The 16,984-nt window shown below is 42.0% G+C and overlaps 1 protein-coding gene across 2 annotated transcripts in view; it reads right to left on the bottom strand.

Annotated features, from left to right (window-relative positions):
- Nucleotides 1–1,916: 1,916 nt before the first annotated feature.
- Nucleotides 1,917–16,984, bottom strand: part of LOC311526053 (phospholipid scramblase 1-like) — a 51,121-nt gene continuing 36,053 nt past the window's right edge. For both annotated transcript variants that reach the window (XM_084638698.1, XM_084638699.1), the window contains 3 exons: nucleotides 14,621–14,782; nucleotides 13,230–13,391; nucleotides 1,917–2,468 (listed from right to left, as the gene is read on the bottom strand). In XM_084638698.1, coding sequence (XP_084494824.1) covers nucleotides 2,409–2,468; nucleotides 13,230–13,391; nucleotides 14,621–14,782 — 384 coding nt within the window. In that variant the 3' untranslated portion in view covers nucleotides 1,917–2,408. The remainder of the gene's footprint in view (nucleotides 2,469–13,229; nucleotides 13,392–14,620; nucleotides 14,783–16,984) is intronic.

Here is a 16,984-nt window from a genome sequence, read left to right as displayed (position 1 = left end):
CTCCATATGGAGTGATTTAGAACAGCCCTTAAGCTGCTAAAAATTATGAAGGGGAACATTTTGTCCTCCAGCTAACCCCAGAATTGAGAAAGCTTAAAGCCACATTTCCCCCAAACCTCTGTGGGTTGGCTGGACCCAAGTATCTGGTCCTATGATTTAAGCATCAGAATATATATTACCTTGGATAATATAGCAGTCATGCTTTGTTTTGGCACCATCAACAGCAATGCTGAAAGAGGTTATTACACATTTTTAATGTGACGATGTTTGAAGTGATGCTTGTGCAGCATCTTCACTCAAAGAGGAAAAGGGACCGGGGGAAGTTAGGTGTGGCTACCTGTTGGCTGTGTTAATCAGTAATGATTGCAGGGAATATTTTTATAAGTATATATTCTGGCTCTCATGCAGGAGTTAAAACAAATATACACTCATCAGATGTAAACATCTGCAAAACTACTTCAAACCTCTTCATCCTACTTCAAAATCCTTCTTGAAACTCTTATTTACCATGAAGCCTACAAAGAATGGCTAGGTTATGGATGTGCTGAGATCACAACCTATCATGCTGACAAGCGCATTCTCATGGTTTCCTTGTACTCCCACCTCAGTCTGTCTGCATCCTCTGTGCCTTGTCTTATATGTAGATTGTCAGCTCTTTGGGGTAGGGACTGTCTTTTTGTTTTCTGTTTGTATAGGACCCAGCACACTGGCATCCTGGTCCATGACTGAGACTCCAAGGCACAACGGTAATGCAAATAGTAAAAAATAATAATATGGGCATTATGCAGAGGAGTCCTATGGCTCATCGGCCTTTTGTTATTTCAGCGGAGTCATTGGCACATTTAAAAAAGGTTGAATAACTAAACAAAAGGAATGTATTTTGAGAAAAGTGAACAAGTAATTAGAATAGACTTGTCAACAATATCACACAGATGGAGGCACTCACACAAAAATGCCACCCTTAGCATGTAATAAGCATCTGGGACTGAGAAGCAAGTGTGTGCTTGTGAGAATAGGGGCTGGGAACTGACAAATGTATTCATTTGTTTACCCAGTTCAAATAAAAATGCTTATAAACCATAATCAAAAGGAGAAGACAAAACAGTTGAAAACTGATTATATAAAAATAGCGTCATGGGGTCTTATGTCTGTTTCTCCCTATTTCCATACTAATTTGCTGAGTTTACAAATAAATTAACCTACCAAGTCTTCTTAAATACCTCTGATAGCTAGTGCCTAGGCCAGTGGCCAGGAAGAGGAGTGATGATATTACCAGAGCAAAAAGAGAGGGAAATCATTAACTGTTCCGACTTTTTTCTTTTCTCTCTAAATATGTTTACCTAACTGCCTTGGTTCTACGATCAACTGTAATTACTGAGCAAGTGAAAGAGGATTCACTCTAAGGTACAAGCCGCCATACAGTTATGTTTCCATCATACTACAAAGAATCAAAAGTTCATAAAAAAAAAAGAGTTTAAAGGCCACTATATGATCCAGCTTTTAAAAGAGTTAAAAAGTGGCCTATCAATAACTGTAACAAATTTTAACTCAGAACACCAAAATCTCCCTCATGTTCTAGGTAAGTGGGACAAGTCTATTTTTAAAAAGGGTTTAGGTCTGCTTTAATCTTGCTTGGGTAAACTGTTAATTCTGAAAGACTACCAGCTGTATACAATGTCTTTAGGAATCACTTTTGCCAGTATCAGTTAACACATAGTTAAATTACAGTGAGGCACTCTACTTCTGTTGGGCAAATTTGCATCTGGATTGTGAGATGCGGATGAAGATAGTGGAAAAAACAGACCTTTCATTTACACCTCTGCTCTCATATAATATTTTCTTTTATATAGTTGAAATATATTATAAACATCAAAATATGAATGCTAATATCTATTTTATCATAATTAAACAAAATATAGGATTACAGTGTTTAATATACAATATATAGATATTACAGAGAGAACTGAATTTTTTATATATATATTTAAAAATAAAACATTGACAAAGTTAAAAAATCTGCCCTTGTTGTAGGATCAACTGTAGTTTTGTGCAAGTGACAGAGGATTACTCCCAGTCTTCCAGTACTATAAAAGATCTTCTACAAAGTGCTCACAAGAATAAAGAAATCATTTTTGCAGTTCATATTCTAGTCAGAGAAGATTCACAAACATTTCACATTATTTATACAGATCTAATCTATATTATATCAGAGGTATAGAATTGTATTTGCAATATCAAAACAATAAAATAGGGCAATAGAAACTCTAAGTTACAAAAGAAACTAGCAATAAGCAAAAGATCCATACATGTTCTATATATACTGGATTTTTTAAATATATTTTAGAAAAAGAGCACAAAGCCGTGTGAAACTTTTCTCTGTAAGCACGTTTTAAGCCCAACAATAGATTCTACTGCCACACTCCTGCTCGCTGGTTCTTATTCCCAGTTTGTTCAAAAAACATGAAATCCTAAACAGCAAAGAAAATGAACATAGAATTAGATAGTTCTAAGAGGCCAGGTATGTAGATCAGAGTCATCTTAATGCTTTTAGAGATTATTCTGAGAACTAAAACTTCATGGGGGTTTTAAATTCTATTTTGCAGAAAATACAAAATAATGCTCTCTTCCCCGTGGGTCATTTGATACAACCTTCAAAGTTTACTTTCCTAAGAACACATGCTGTGTCAGTGATAAAAGTACGAATAAAGGATTTCTGAACAAACATTGTTGCTGTGTGCCAAATAAAAGTAGCCAAACATAAAAAAGTTTATTTTTAGTTTACCATTTAAAAAGTGAAAATTGACGATTTTTTTGTACTAAGAATAGGAAAAACGATCTGAGCTTACCTGAAAGTACTTTTTTTTAGGTAATATCCATATATCTGTTATTTACATACTCCAGCCTGCTTGCAGGTTGGGAACAGAGCCAGACCTGTCAGTCATTAGCGGAGTTGGGGGAGGTGGGGATGGGAATGCCCCACCTCTTAATTTCTTTCTTGTTGAGACAACTTTTACACAAGCATAATTCCATCTTTCTTTCCTAAATTACAGATGCTTTAATTATATTCTCCGTGTCGTGGTGGTGAGTTTCTCCTTGTAACAAGGTGTGTAGAGAGCCAGGCGGCCTAGTTGCTGGAGCGCCTGATGTCCGGCCCCTTATTTCCTTGGTTAAGGTACCTCAGTCTTTCAGGCAGTGGGGCTAGGAGGACCTGGGCACCCCCATTTCCACCGAGTCCCAGCCCAGGGCCCTGTGTGAGCGGACCACTGAACAGGGGGTTCTTTGAGGAGGGATTCTAAATCCACTGCTCTGGGCTACTTCCTACCAGAGTCCATTTAGTTTGGGGCATGGCCCCCTATAGTCCAATATGCTAGGGTGGCTTGCCGCCCAGGTCACCCTCTTGCGGATCTTGGGTGGTGCCCTACTGCAGTTCCAAGCTCTTTCAAGAGGGGCAGCCATCAGTTTGGTACTGCCAAACTCCACAATGTCTCTGGGTTGCAGTCAGACAGATACTTCAGTCGCCATTACAGTTACTAAAGGCTCCTAGGTCTCCTCCGCTGTCTCTCTTGGCTGGGAGTCAGAACATGCTCCCTGTTGGCTGCCTTGGCCGGCAGGCTACTGCTCCTTCCTGTTTTTGCCAGTCAGCCCTGAACTACGCTAGACTCTCCTTTTTTACCCGCTCCAGGCCTGGCATTAGCTGCAGGTATAATAGGGTAGGGCTAGCAGGGCTCAAAGGTTCTCCTTAGCTCCTGCTGTGCTGGCAGGCAGTTTCTCTGCATTATCACACATTCCCCCATCCCCATAACCTCATCTGGAATCTGACCTCCCCAATCTGGTCTCCTCCACCTTGTGAAGAGAAGTCAGCATTCAGGTGTGCTCTGCTAGCCTAGTGTTGGATGTAGAAAGAAAAGGGCTGGAAGGAGAGGTACTAACGCATAATTCAGGGATATTATCCTTCATGGCCTGTAGTCATTGGAGAGGGGAATGGTCAGCGACTAGCATGATGTGAGCACCCCAAAGGTAGTAGCAGAGCTAGTTGATAGCCCGTTTTACTGCTAATGCTTCCTTTCCAATCATGGAGTAAGCCCTCTCTCTTGGGAACTGCTTCCAGCAGATATATAGGATGGGGTGCTCATCACCTTCCATTACTTGGGATAAAATGGTCCCTATGCCCACGTCTGAAGAATTGGTCTGCAGCAGGAACAACTTGGTGAAGTCGAGGCTGTAGAAGACGGGTTTTCAGCAGAGCTGGGCTTTCAGGGTTTGAGAAGCCTCCTCACAACCTTTGGTTCTTCTTTGGACTACCATTCTTGAGAAGCTCGGTAAGAGGGGCCACAATGGTTGAGAACTCAGGAATAAAATCAGTGGTATCACCCAGTCCTAAAAGACGGCACACCTGTTTCCTCGAGGAAGGCATAGGGCATGTCTGGAGGGCTTGGATCTTATTGACCAAGGGTTGCACTTTCCCTTTTCCTAAAGTGTATGAAAGGTAGGTTATTTCATCCTTGCCCAGGTGACATTTCCTTCTTTACTACAATCCAAGAACGATCTAAAGCAAAAGGGAAGGAGGGTGGGTAGTGAAATACATATAGGGATCTCACATCATGAAGAACCTCTCTTTGTCTTTGAGTGTTGGTCCCTATGTGTACTCCACTGTGGGTGACAGACAAGCAGTACTCACGTAGGAGGAGGGTGCAAGGTTGCAGGTGGCAGAGCTGTCTGAATCCCCATCATCCCAAAAGATGTGTCAGTGGAGGAGTCCTGTACTAAAGCATATCACCTCACAAATGTGTGGTTGGAAATCCAAGTAGCTGCTCTGCAAATGGGACGCAGAGGTACTTCTAGAAGCAACAGCACCGATGTTGCTTGTGCTCTTGTAGAATAAGCCCACACCTCATGAGAAGGATGAATATTAGACAGCTTATAGCAGGGTAAGAAATAGACCAGGATCCATTTAAATATCCCCTGAGAAGACATAGCTTGACCTTGAACTCTTTCTGCTACAGCAATAAACAATCTGGGAGATATTCTGATTGGTTTTGTCTCTTGCAGGTAAAAGGACAAGGGCTGGTCTACACAGAGTTTACATCAGCATAACCACTTCTCTCAGAGGTGTAAAAAATTCACACCCTTAAGAGACACAGTTATACCAACCTAACCCCCGGCGTAGACAGCGCTAAGTCGATAGAAGAATTCTTCTGTCAATCTAGCCACTGCTTCTCGGGGAGGTGGATCAACTACAGCAATGGGTGAACCCCTCCTGTTGCTATAGTGAGTGTCTACGCTGAAGTGCTACATAGGCGCAGCTGCATCACTGTTGCATTTTAAGCCTAGACATACCCTAAGGCTCATCACGTATCGAGGGAATGAAGTCTCTTCTCTTCTTCAAAGGCATGTGGTTTTGGGGGAAAAAAGAACAACCACAGGTAAGCGAACTGACTAGTTCAGATGAAACTCTGAAACTACTCTGGGGGTGAACTTGGGATGTAAATGCAATGGGACTTTGTCTTCAGGGAATATAGTGTAAGGCAGATCTGCCATCAGTGCTCTGAGCTCAGCCACCCTCCTGGCTGAAGTGATGGCTACCACAAATGCAATCTTCTTCTATCCATGAGACATGGAACACATATCTAGTGGTTCAAAGGGATAGCGAGCACTGAAAGAACAAGATTTAAAGTCCATTGAGGAGTAAGTTTCCTTATTGGCAGAAAGACTCTGAGCAGACCCTTCCAAAAACTGGTAGTCAATGCAGGAGCAAAAATTAAGTAACCATGTGAAGGTGGGTGGTACACAGTGATTGCTGCCAGGTGGTTCGTAAAGAGTTGCTGGAAAGACCCACTGTTTTGAAGAGGGGGCGGCGGGGGGGAGTCCAAAATAAGGGGAATACCTGTAATCTCTGGGGATATATGTTTTTGTTGCTCCCACGAGAGAAATGCTTCCATTTGTCAGTGTAGCATTTTCTAGTGCAATCTTTTTTACTGGTAATAAGAATGCTTCGCATAGCTTCAGAACACAAATGCTGTATTATTTACACCTATCCAAAAACCAAGCCCTGAGATGGAGTGCTTGGGAGATGGGATGCTTGATGTTGCCTTTCCCCGGGTCAGGAGATTGGAAGAAGACTGAATGTTGATCAGCGACAGAGACAACATGCATCAGAGACTTGGGAACCAAAACAGTCTGGGTCACTGGAGGCTGATGATGATGACTTGTGCGTTGTCTTGACAAAATATTCCATAAGACCTGAGGTGGGAGTGGTAAGGGAGGGAAGGCATAGATGGTTTGACCATGGAAAGAGGAGATTGTTGCCCTGAGAGAAGATGACTATGGCTTCTCTGGAGCAGTATGTTGCAATTTGTTCATTTGAGAGGCAAACAGGTCCCTTGCAGGGGTTCCCCACAGAGCAAAAATACTGTCTACCATGGAGCCATGTAATTCTCATTTGTGATTCATAGCAAAGTGTCTGTTGAGGGAGTCCACCGGCGCATTCTGATCCCCTGGAAGGTAAGTTGCCAACAGGGTGATTTGATTGCTGTTGCGATATTTCCATAGGGTGACTGCTTCTGCACACAGGGGAAAGGATCTCACTTGTCCTTTCTTGTTGATGTAAAAATCAGTTGTCATATTGTCCGACATGATGAGGATATGGATATCTTGAATGAACGGGAAAAAGGCTTTGCAAGCTTCCTGGACTCTCACTTTCAGATTGCTGATGTGAATCCTGGTCTCTTGTGAAGTCCAAGTGCCCTGCGCTGCAAGCCCCCCAGCCTAAGAGATGCATCCATAATGATATCCCATCTAGTGAGGGGGAAAGGAATGGCACACTCATGCATACCTGCTGGGGATTCCTCCATCATAGCAGAGATGATGTAAAGAAATAAGAAGCGATGGATGGAAATGGACAGAACAGAGTCTGTCTGGGCAAAAATTACATTGGGGAAGAAAACTATTAGAGCCTCCCCGGGATAGTGCTTGGGGTGTGCTATAGACCGCTGGGATCTAATTTGGATATGGATAGAGTCCTTTTTAATGTTTTTAATAAAGTAAATACTAATGGAAAATGTGTGATCACGGGAGACTTTAACTTCCCAGATATAGACTGGAGGACGAGTGCTAATAATAATAATAGGTCTCAGATTTTCCTAGATGTGATAGCTGATGGATTCCTTCATCAAGTAGTTGCTGAACCAACTAGAGGGATGCCACTTTAGATTTGGTTTTGGTGAGTAGTGAGGACCTCATAGAAGAAATGGTTGTAGGGGATAATCTTGGCTCAAGTGATCATGAGCTAATTCAGTTCAAAGTGAACGGAAGGATTAACAAAAATAAATCTGCAACTAGGGTTTTTGATTTCAAAAGGGCTGACTTTCAAAAATTAAGGAAATTAGTTAGGGAAGTGGATTGGACTGAAGAATTTATGGATCTACAGGTAGAGGAGGCCTGGGATTATTTTAAATCAAAGCTGCAGAAGCTATCGGAAGCCTGCATCCCAAGAAAGGGGAAAAAATTCATAGGCAGGAGTTGTAGACCAAGCTGGATGAGCAAGCATCTCAGAGAGGTGATTAAGAAAAAGCAGAAAGCATACAGGGAGTGGAAGATGGGAGGGATTAGCAAGGAAAGGTACCTTATTGAGGTCAGAACATGTAGGGATAAAGTGAGACAGGCTAAATGTCAAGTAGAGTTGGACCTTGCAAAGGGAATTAAAACCAATAGTAAAAGGTTCTATAGCCATATAAATAAGAAGAAAACAAAGAAAGAAGAAGTGGGAGCGCTAAACACTGAGGATGGAGTGGAGGTCAAGGATAATCTAGGCATGGTCCAATATCTAAACAAATACTTTGCCTCAGAATTTAATAAGACTAAAGAGGATCTTCGGGATAATGGTAGCATGACAAATGGGAATGAGGATATGGAGGAAGACATTACCATATCTGAGGTAGAAGAGAAACTCGAACAGCTTACTGGGACTAAATCGGGGGGCCCAGATAATCTTCATCCAAAAATATTAAAGGAATTGGCACATGAAATTGCAAGCCCATTAGCAAGAATTTGTAATGAATCTGTAAACTCAGGGGTTGTACTGTATGATTGGAGAATTGCTAACATAGTTCCTATTTTTAAGAAAGGGAAAAAAAGTGATCTGGGTAACTATAGGCCTGTTAGTTTGACATCTGTAGTACGCAAGGTCTTGGAAAAAATTTTGAAGGAGAAGGTAGTTAAGGACATTGAAGTCAATGGTAAATGGGACAAAATACAACATGGTTTTACAAAAGGTAGATTGTGCCAAACCAACCTGATCTCATTCTTTGAGAAAGTAATAGATTTTTTAGACAAAGGAAACGCAGTGGATCTAATTTACCTAGATTTCAGTAAGGCGTTTGATACCATGCCACATGGGGAATTATTAGTTAAATTGGGTAAGATGGGGATCAATAGGAAAATTGAAAGGTGGATAAGGAATTGGTTAAAGGGGAGACTACAACAGGTCCTACTGAAAGGTGAACTGTCAGGCTGGAGGGAGGTTACCAGTGGAGCTCCTCAAAGATCAGTTTTGGGACCAATCTTATTTAATCTTTTTGTTACTGACCTCGGCACAAAAAGTGGGAGTGTGCTAATAAAGTTTGCGGATGATACAAAGCTGGGAGGTATTGCCAATTTAGAGAAGGACAGGGATATCCTACAGGAGGATCTGGATGACCTTGTAAACTGGAGTAATAGTAATAGGATGAAATTTAATAGTGAGAAGTGTAAGGTCATGCATTTAGGGATTAATAACAAGAATTTTAGTTATAAGCTGGGGATGCATCAATTAGAAGTAACGGAGGAGGAGAAGGACCTTGGAGTATTGGTTGATCATAGGATGACTATGAGCTGCCAATGTAATATGGACGTGAAAAAAGCTAATGCGGTCTTGGGATGCATCAGGAGAGGTATTTCCAGTAGGGATACGGAGGTTTTAGTACCGTTATACAAGGCACTGATGAGACCTCACCTGGAATACTGTGTGCAGTTCTGGTCTCCCATGTTTAAGAAGGACAAATTCAAACTGGAACAGGTAAAGAGAAGGGCTACTAGGATGATCCGAGGAATGGAAAACTTGTCTTATGAAAGGAGACTCAAGGAGCTTGGCTTGTTTAGCCTAACTAAAAGAAGGTTGAGGGGAGATATGATTGCTCTCTATAAAAATATCAGAGGGATAAATACCGGAGAGGGAGGGGAATTATTTAAGCTCAGTACCAATGTGGACACAAGAACAAATGGATATAAACTGGTCATTGGGAAGTTTAGACTTAAAATTAGACGAAGGTTTCTAACCATCAGAGGAGTGAAGTTTTGCAACAGCCTTCCAAGGGAAGCAGTGGGGACGAAAGATCTATCTGGCTTTAAGATTAAACTCAATAAGTTTATGGAGGAGATGGTATGATGGGATAACATGGTTTTGGTAATTAAATATTCATGGTAAATAGGCCCAATGGCCTGTGATGGGATATTAGATGAGGTGTGATCCGAGTTACCCAGGAAAGAATTTTCTGTAGTATCTGGCTGGTGAATCTTGCCCATATGCTCAGGGCTTAGCTGATCGCCATATTTGGGGTCGGGAAGGAATTTTCCTCCAGGGCAGATTGGAAGAGGCCCTGGAGGTTTTTCGCCTTCCTCTGTAGCATGGGGCATGGGTCACTTGCTGGAGGATTCGCTGCTCCTTGAAGTCTTTAAACCATGATTTGAGGACTTCAATAGCACAGACATAGGTGAGAGGTTTTTTGCAGGAGTGGTGGATGAAATTCTGCGGCCTGCGTTGTGCAGGAGGTCAGACTAGATTATCATAATGGTCCCTTCTGACCTAAATATCTATGAAAAAAAAACCTTGGTGGACGCAGTTATATGGCATTCATGGACTGTTTGTTTGGTGAGTACAGTTTGAAGCCACGCTTGCAAGAGGGATTCTACTTCTTGTTTGAGAATCTCCTTATGAAAATGGCCCCTGAAAAGGGGTGGGGATGGAGTGTTTGGAGGAGGCAGGGAGGTAAATTCGATAGTATAGCCAGAATGGATAATGTTTAGTACCCCCACTTGCCTGTTGTTTTTGCAATCCAGATGTGGAAAGAGTCCTAGAAAAATTCCCGCAGAGTGTGGGGGAATCGGCAGGTGTTGGCATCACTGGTTTGCAGCTCTCGAACTCCCATCAAAAATATCATTTCAGTGGAGGCTGGCATGGGACCGATGTTGTTGCCACGGAAGGTCTAGGGAGATGGGACTTCTGAACCTTTTGCTTTTTACACGTTAGTTCATAAGATTGTTGGTTGTAAAACTGTTGCGCTATTGGTCTAGGCTTGTATGACTGCCTGAGCAACTCTATGGCCTTAAAGTTGAGGCCAGGGAGGCTAGAAATAAGTTAACGGTGGGCCAACCGTTTATTTGTTCACATCTGGACTGTTCTTTCTTTTGTCACTCCACCATCAGCCGCAGGGGAAGCGGAAATGGCAGCTGTGGTAGGGTATTGTAACTCAGTGACAGTTGGGAATGACAGCTCAGCACTTTCCTAAACTTCTAGGTGTGGCTGAAAGCACTTCTCACATTCTTATGATATCGTCCCAATAAGTACAAGAAGAAAGATACAGCTATCATTTGTTTAGAGTAGCCACAGACCTCCTGAGCACAGTTTCACAGCACTGTTCCTCAAAGACTGTTAGGATTATTTAACATATATGTTTTATTACTTTGATCATTTTTAGTGTGTATAGAGGAATCTGCTCAGGTCTGCGGCTTGGTCTTTATTGGGTTTAATCTGCCATTCTGTACTCCTAAGGTAAGCAGGGGTACCAGATGTAGATTTTATTTATTTCCCCTTTGGAAGATTGTCCCTATGATTCTGCTTCAGAAGGAAGAGTGAAGTTGTGCTAAGAAAGATTTCAGATTGTCCCAAAAACATTTCAGATGATTAGGGCTCTCCCTACCATCAAAGGGAGACACTGTCAGCCTTCGAGCACTGGGGCACTTTCTCAGCCTCTCCGGAGGGAGTGAGATTTGAGAACAGATTTCCCAGAAGTCAGAAATTTCACACTTCTCTTCCGCAAAGCAATCAGAAGAGTCTGCATTTCTCTTGGAGGTGCCAGCTTAGGATATCCATTGGAAAATCTTCGGAGGCTTGTTACAGAGCTGGTAGCATGGGAAGTGGTCTAGGCTTGAAGTCCCCTTACCACAATCCAGCATCAGCAGCATCTATGTTGTGTACAAAGCCCTCCATCTGTGGTCCAAGGAGAGGTGGAGCGGGAGAAAGTGGCTGACCTCCACAGACAGGGGTGTGGCTGCTGGTGCAAGTTCTAGAGATCATCCCTTTTATTTGTCTTGGGCCTGTTGATTTGTCCAACCCCTGATACACTGAGTTCTAAAGCAGAAGGGAGGGGCAGCTGCAGCTCTAAACTACTACTCTGGGTATCCACAGGCCTGAGCGTTTTTGTACCTTTGTCAGCTTTTTCAATCTTGCCTCTCTCTTTAGCCTGGGGGATAGAAGCAGAGGGGTCTTCAGCCAGAGTGGGCAGCTGAGACCAGTGCCTTCATTATGTCCAGCATAACCAGGTTCCCTAATCCTTCCTGGCTCCTCTCCTGCCCAGGTAAGTTGCACTGTGATTCCACATATAATGGGGCTAAGGGGAAAATTCACTTCTGGCCACAGATGTGGCTAAACTTCCCAAAGAGAAACTTGATAAAGGAGGCACTGGGAGAGAAGAGACCGTGGGTTAAAGCACCAGACTGACTTTTTTCTTTTTCGCCTTTAAGATTCCTTGGTCTAGTTTTCTCTCTGGAGCCTGCAGGTGCACCAATCAATGTAGCATCTCAGAAGGGGAAGTGAAGCTGAGGGGGAAAATTCACCAAAAGATAGAACAGTCCTAGGACATAGCTTGGAATTAAACTGAATTGTTAAGCAGAAATTTGAAATAAAATGTTGTTGCCATTTTCTCCAGGAAGGAAATCTAGTTAATCTTGCCTGTCACTGAGGAGATAGAGAAAATTGGAGGAACTACAGGGACAGGACATCACAGCTGTCATTTTGCCCGCAAACTAAAGTGCCCACAATGAAGAAAAACAGCTTTTTTTATTGGAGGGGGGAAGGTCAGTGTCTGTGTTGGAGGGGAATTTAGTAGCTAAACAATAGCTGAGCAACAACTCTAAGAAGCATGTGGATGAGGTATTGGAGTGGGCACTTCCTTAACTTTCCCTCACTTCACAGAAATCTGAAACCTCGTTCTTTGACATGGCCTGGAATTTAAACATTGATTCCCATTCTTTAACTTCCACCAACCCTTTTTTTTTTTTTTGCCCACCCACAATCAGAGAAATCGACTAGCTACACACATGCAAAACATAAAAACCCAACAAAAAGACACAGCACACACACGCAAACAATTTATTTGTGCTTTATAATGCCTTGTGCATTTTGGGCCCATTCAGCAAAACACATAAGCATATGATTAATTCCATCCCTGTACCAATCATTTGATTAAGTTCCATTAAAATCAATGGGACTTAAAATACATGCTTGCGTGCTTTGCCAAATTGTTGTCTCTAAGCAGGGCTGTTTCCCGTATTTTTATCTGCATGACAAAGTCACACAAAACAACATAGCCAAGTAAGAAAAGGCTCTGGTTAATCAATAATGGTCTGATAAAGATTGCTGCTACAGAGCAAGGTGGATTGTTGACGTTTCCATCCCTGAGCTGATGCATATGCCTCTCTCCTTCCTTCTAGTTTTCTTCCCCATTTTCAGAAAACTCAAGCTTGACAGTAAACATCTAGCAGAAACCAGACGTGTCATGGTTACAGTAGTCTTCAAGGGAAGGGACAAGTTGTTCTGCTCTTTGTTTAGTAAATGTCAGCTAATTAATGGAATGGCTCCTACAGCAGCTTCAGAGAAGCCATGCAGTGATAACTGGTTCCTTATGGCATAGAAATGGTGTGAAACTTTACAAGAGCGGGCATATCAGCAATAAATAAGTGTATTCCTAAATGTAATTTTATACTTCCAATTGCACCAAATGTAATTCCATTATTTGAAATAATTCATTTGTCATGCCTCCTAGGAACCTGATCCTGCACCCTCAAAGTCACTGGGAGCTTTGTTGTTAACTTCAATAAGCCCAGGATCAAGTCATATCCCAGTACAATTTTAACATATAGATGAACAGAAATGAGCATATATTCATTGTTTAAAGTTAGTGGATTGGCAGACTTACAATGAGGAAGCAGGCACCAATCATGACAGCTTTCATCTTAACATCAAGATCCAGTGGAAACTGGATTCCAAAATTATCAGCATCTGTAAATGCCTCTCTCACAAATCCACTCCACTGCTTAGAAATTCTTCCGATTACAGAACTTTCATCCATCGACTTCACCTAGTTTGAAATAAAACAAAGAAAGTCTGCCACTCATAATTAAAAAGATTTTGTGTGATCATTTTAAATGCTCATTCAAAAACTTCAGGATATTCACATTTATATTGGTTGTTATATGTACTACAGCATGTGGTATTCAATATTGTGGTAATCTCAACTCTACATCAGTAAATCATGGGCGCAAATCCTAGGCTAGAACTTGGGCTCATATCAGTGCTAACTACACAGTACAGCACAGTAATGGAGAAGGTTGCAGGGCAGCACTGTTAGAAGTGCTGTAAATCAAGGTTCCTTCACCCAGTGACAGGTGTCTACGTGGATATTAAAAGATTACATGATAATTTTCCAAAGTAGGGGAGAAGACATATGTCAACATTATGTCTTTTGAAAACTGGTTTCAGTGTTCAAAGCCACGTAAAATGGCTATTCTGAAGAACATAGTGGCTACTAAGCCTGCTTAGAATGATCTTGCAAACCCTTGCTTATGATTACTATACATTGTTTTAGAATAAACTAGTATCTGGAATATGAAAATAGGATTCATTAACTCTTCATTAGTTTAAGAATTAATTAATTACAGAATTAAATAATGTACAATAAAATTACATGATCCACTTATGCTGATCCATTTTGATCATTTACATCAAGTACTGAACAATTAAGTCAGTGGCTCTAGAAAGTTGTCATTTAATTAATATACTTAAAAATACAGTACTAAGGGAAAATTATGTATTGAATCTATTCAAAAGTGTATACTGAATCTATTTTTACTACCTAAAGTAAGATAATGTAATGATATTTTCCACTGTTAATTCAATAAACATTAAAGAGATTTCAACACCACCACAGTAAAACAACTGCAATATATGTAAGGTACACTCTAATTGGCGCTAAAAGCTTCACTCCAACAGGAAGAAAGGGGAAAAAAAAGGATGAAATATTATCTAAACATTCAATATCTCATGGTTTGGTAATCTGAAAGTTGATTTATCATGACAATGTTTGAAACCTGGGTTATTTACTAAGATAACTGTTTTCAAAGATTTTCATATGCAAACAGTTGGACTATCTAAACACCAAATGTTATTACTGAATGCATTACAACTTAGTTTTGTGGGAAATGGTCCATTAGTAACAATAAGACCAGTTTGAGATATTAAACTATTAGGAAAACCAACTAATTAAAAATAGAAGAGAGGAATACAAACACTTTAAACAATGTTACCTACCTCAAAATTAATATCCTCACAACAGCTGCATACAACGCATGGGCCAATGATTTTAAATACATCAATTTTTGCTTCATTTTGAATAGTAAATTTAGGCAGACAGGGATGCCAGTTTTGTTTTATGTAGCCAACTGGTGTACCTGGAGGGGCCTGAACTTCAAGCTTCAAAAGAAAAAAAAACCACAACACAGAAGTGGTATAAAAGTTAAGTATCTGCATAATTATTCCAATTTGTTTTAAATGCTTGTAAAATAATCTTCAGCATAGAGAAATACTGTAATGCAGAGAACGGGTTATATATCCTACAGGAACTGTAGTACTTTAAGATGTCAACACAGATTACATTCTTGGTGTGCATGCGCCCACATGCTCACAAAATCAAATTCTTTTGAATAGCAGTGTCCATTGTGGCAGATAGATTCCAAGTTGGCAAAATCGTAACACTGTTCCTATAAATTTTATGCTCTGTCTCAGAGTCAGTGTTGCTTTATCCTTGTTGATGATGAGTAAGGCTATAATTTAGCCAGAGGTATTTTTAGTAGAAGTCATGGGCTGCCTGAGCAACAGCCAGTGTGGCTGGCCCCAGGGACTGCCTGAGCAGCGGCTGGTATGACTGGCTGCAGGGCTGCCCCACTGGCTGGCTGCAGAGCTGCTCCAGCAGCAAAGCTGCTCCAGCAGCGGCCAGTATGGCTGTCTCCGGGACCACCTGAGCTGCTGTCTCTGGAGCCAGCTGCTTGGGTGGCCCTTGGGTCAGCAAAACTGGCTGCTGCGAAGTCATAAAGGTCACGGAAAGTCATGGAATCCGTGACGTTCACGACCTCCGTGACAAACACAGAGCCCTAATCATGAGGCAGAGGGAGGCAAAGTGGTTTAAGGTGTTCTGCCTAGAGTTTGACTTGTGGAGAAGAGCCTCGTGTCAGCCAAATTATCCAAATACACCAGGACTTCTTGTCTCCTTAAATATACTGTCACCACTACAGCGAGGACTTAGTAAAATCTTGTGGCTATGGACAAACCAAAGGATAGGACCCTGTACTGATAATAGGATGTTTCTATTATAAACACCATTAATTTTCTGTATGCCGGGAGTATTGAGATATGGAAGCAAGCATTGTGTAGATTGAAAGCCATGAACCAGTTCATGGGATCAAATACAGGAATGATGAAAGCTAGGATGACCACCCTGATCTTCTTTGGGATCAAGTAGTAATGGGAGTAGAAGCCCCGCTCTGAATTTGAGGAACCTCCTCTATCACTCCCAACTGTAGCAGGGAGTTTACTTCTTGTTGTAGAAGTATCCTGTGAGAAGGGTACCTGAAGAGCAGTGGGAAGGGAATTAGAACAGCCCCAAAACCTTCCTTATGGTCTCAAGGACCCGTCACAGGTGATCCCAGCCCAAGCTTATTTAAAATAATAAAGGTGGTTGTCAAACAGAAAAGTGGATTGATTCAGAGATGGTCCAGGTGGGCTCTTGACTGTCCTGTCAAAGCTACTTCCTTCACACTTGTCCCTGCTGTGGGGACAGCCAGAGTGAGGTTGATGAGCACCACTGGTGGAACTGTAGGCCTTTCCTCAGTGGTTCTGATGGACACAGTGGGAACTGTTGCTGGGATCTGTAGCAGAATGAGGACTGAGGCCTCAGTTTCTAATGCTGTTTGTGCCTGGGCTCTGTTTTTTAATGAGTGCAAAGCCTTGTTGGTACCAGTGCTGAACATGTCTTTCCATTGAAATGGAAGATATTCAGTGATCACTTGTACTTCTTGGGGAATGCTTGACATCTGCAGACAGGAGGAGTGTCTTATTGTGTGACCATGGACACCATAGTTCGTGCTACTGTGTCTTACATATCCAGTGCAGCCTGGCATGCTGTTCTCACAATGAGCCACCCTTCAGCCAAGGTAGATGTTAGTTTTTCCTGATATTTGTTGGGAAGCGTATCCATCAATTAACAGAATCAGTCCCAAAAAGAGAGAATTGTATTTAGAGAGGAGCACCTGTTAGTTCACAACTCTACTTTGTAAATTCACTGATAAATACACTTTGCATCTGCGGAGATCCAGTTTGTTTGGATCCTTTTCTCTCAGAGTTCCTCTGATCTGATCTTTAGACTGGGGTGGGCAAACCTTTTGGCTCGAGGGCCACATTGGAGTTGCAAAACTATATGGAGGGCTGGGTACGGAAGGCTGTGTTTCCCCAAACAGTCTGACCCCCACCCCCTATTCCCCCCTCCCACTTCCCACCCCCGACGACCCATCCAACCCCCCCTGCTCCTTGTCCCCTGACTGCCCCGCCCCCTGACAGGCCCCTCAGGAGTCCCACACCTATCCAGCCCCCTGTTCCTCATTCCCTGACTGCCCCCCCCAG

Source organism: Lepidochelys olivacea (genome assembly GCF_965140295.1).
Source record: "Lepidochelys olivacea isolate rLepOli2 genome assembly, chromosome: 9".
Taxonomy (NCBI): Eukaryota; Metazoa; Chordata; order Testudines; family Cheloniidae; genus Lepidochelys; species Lepidochelys olivacea.
Note: the sequence above shows the minus strand (reverse complement) of the source record. Positions and strands in the feature narration are given on the sequence as shown.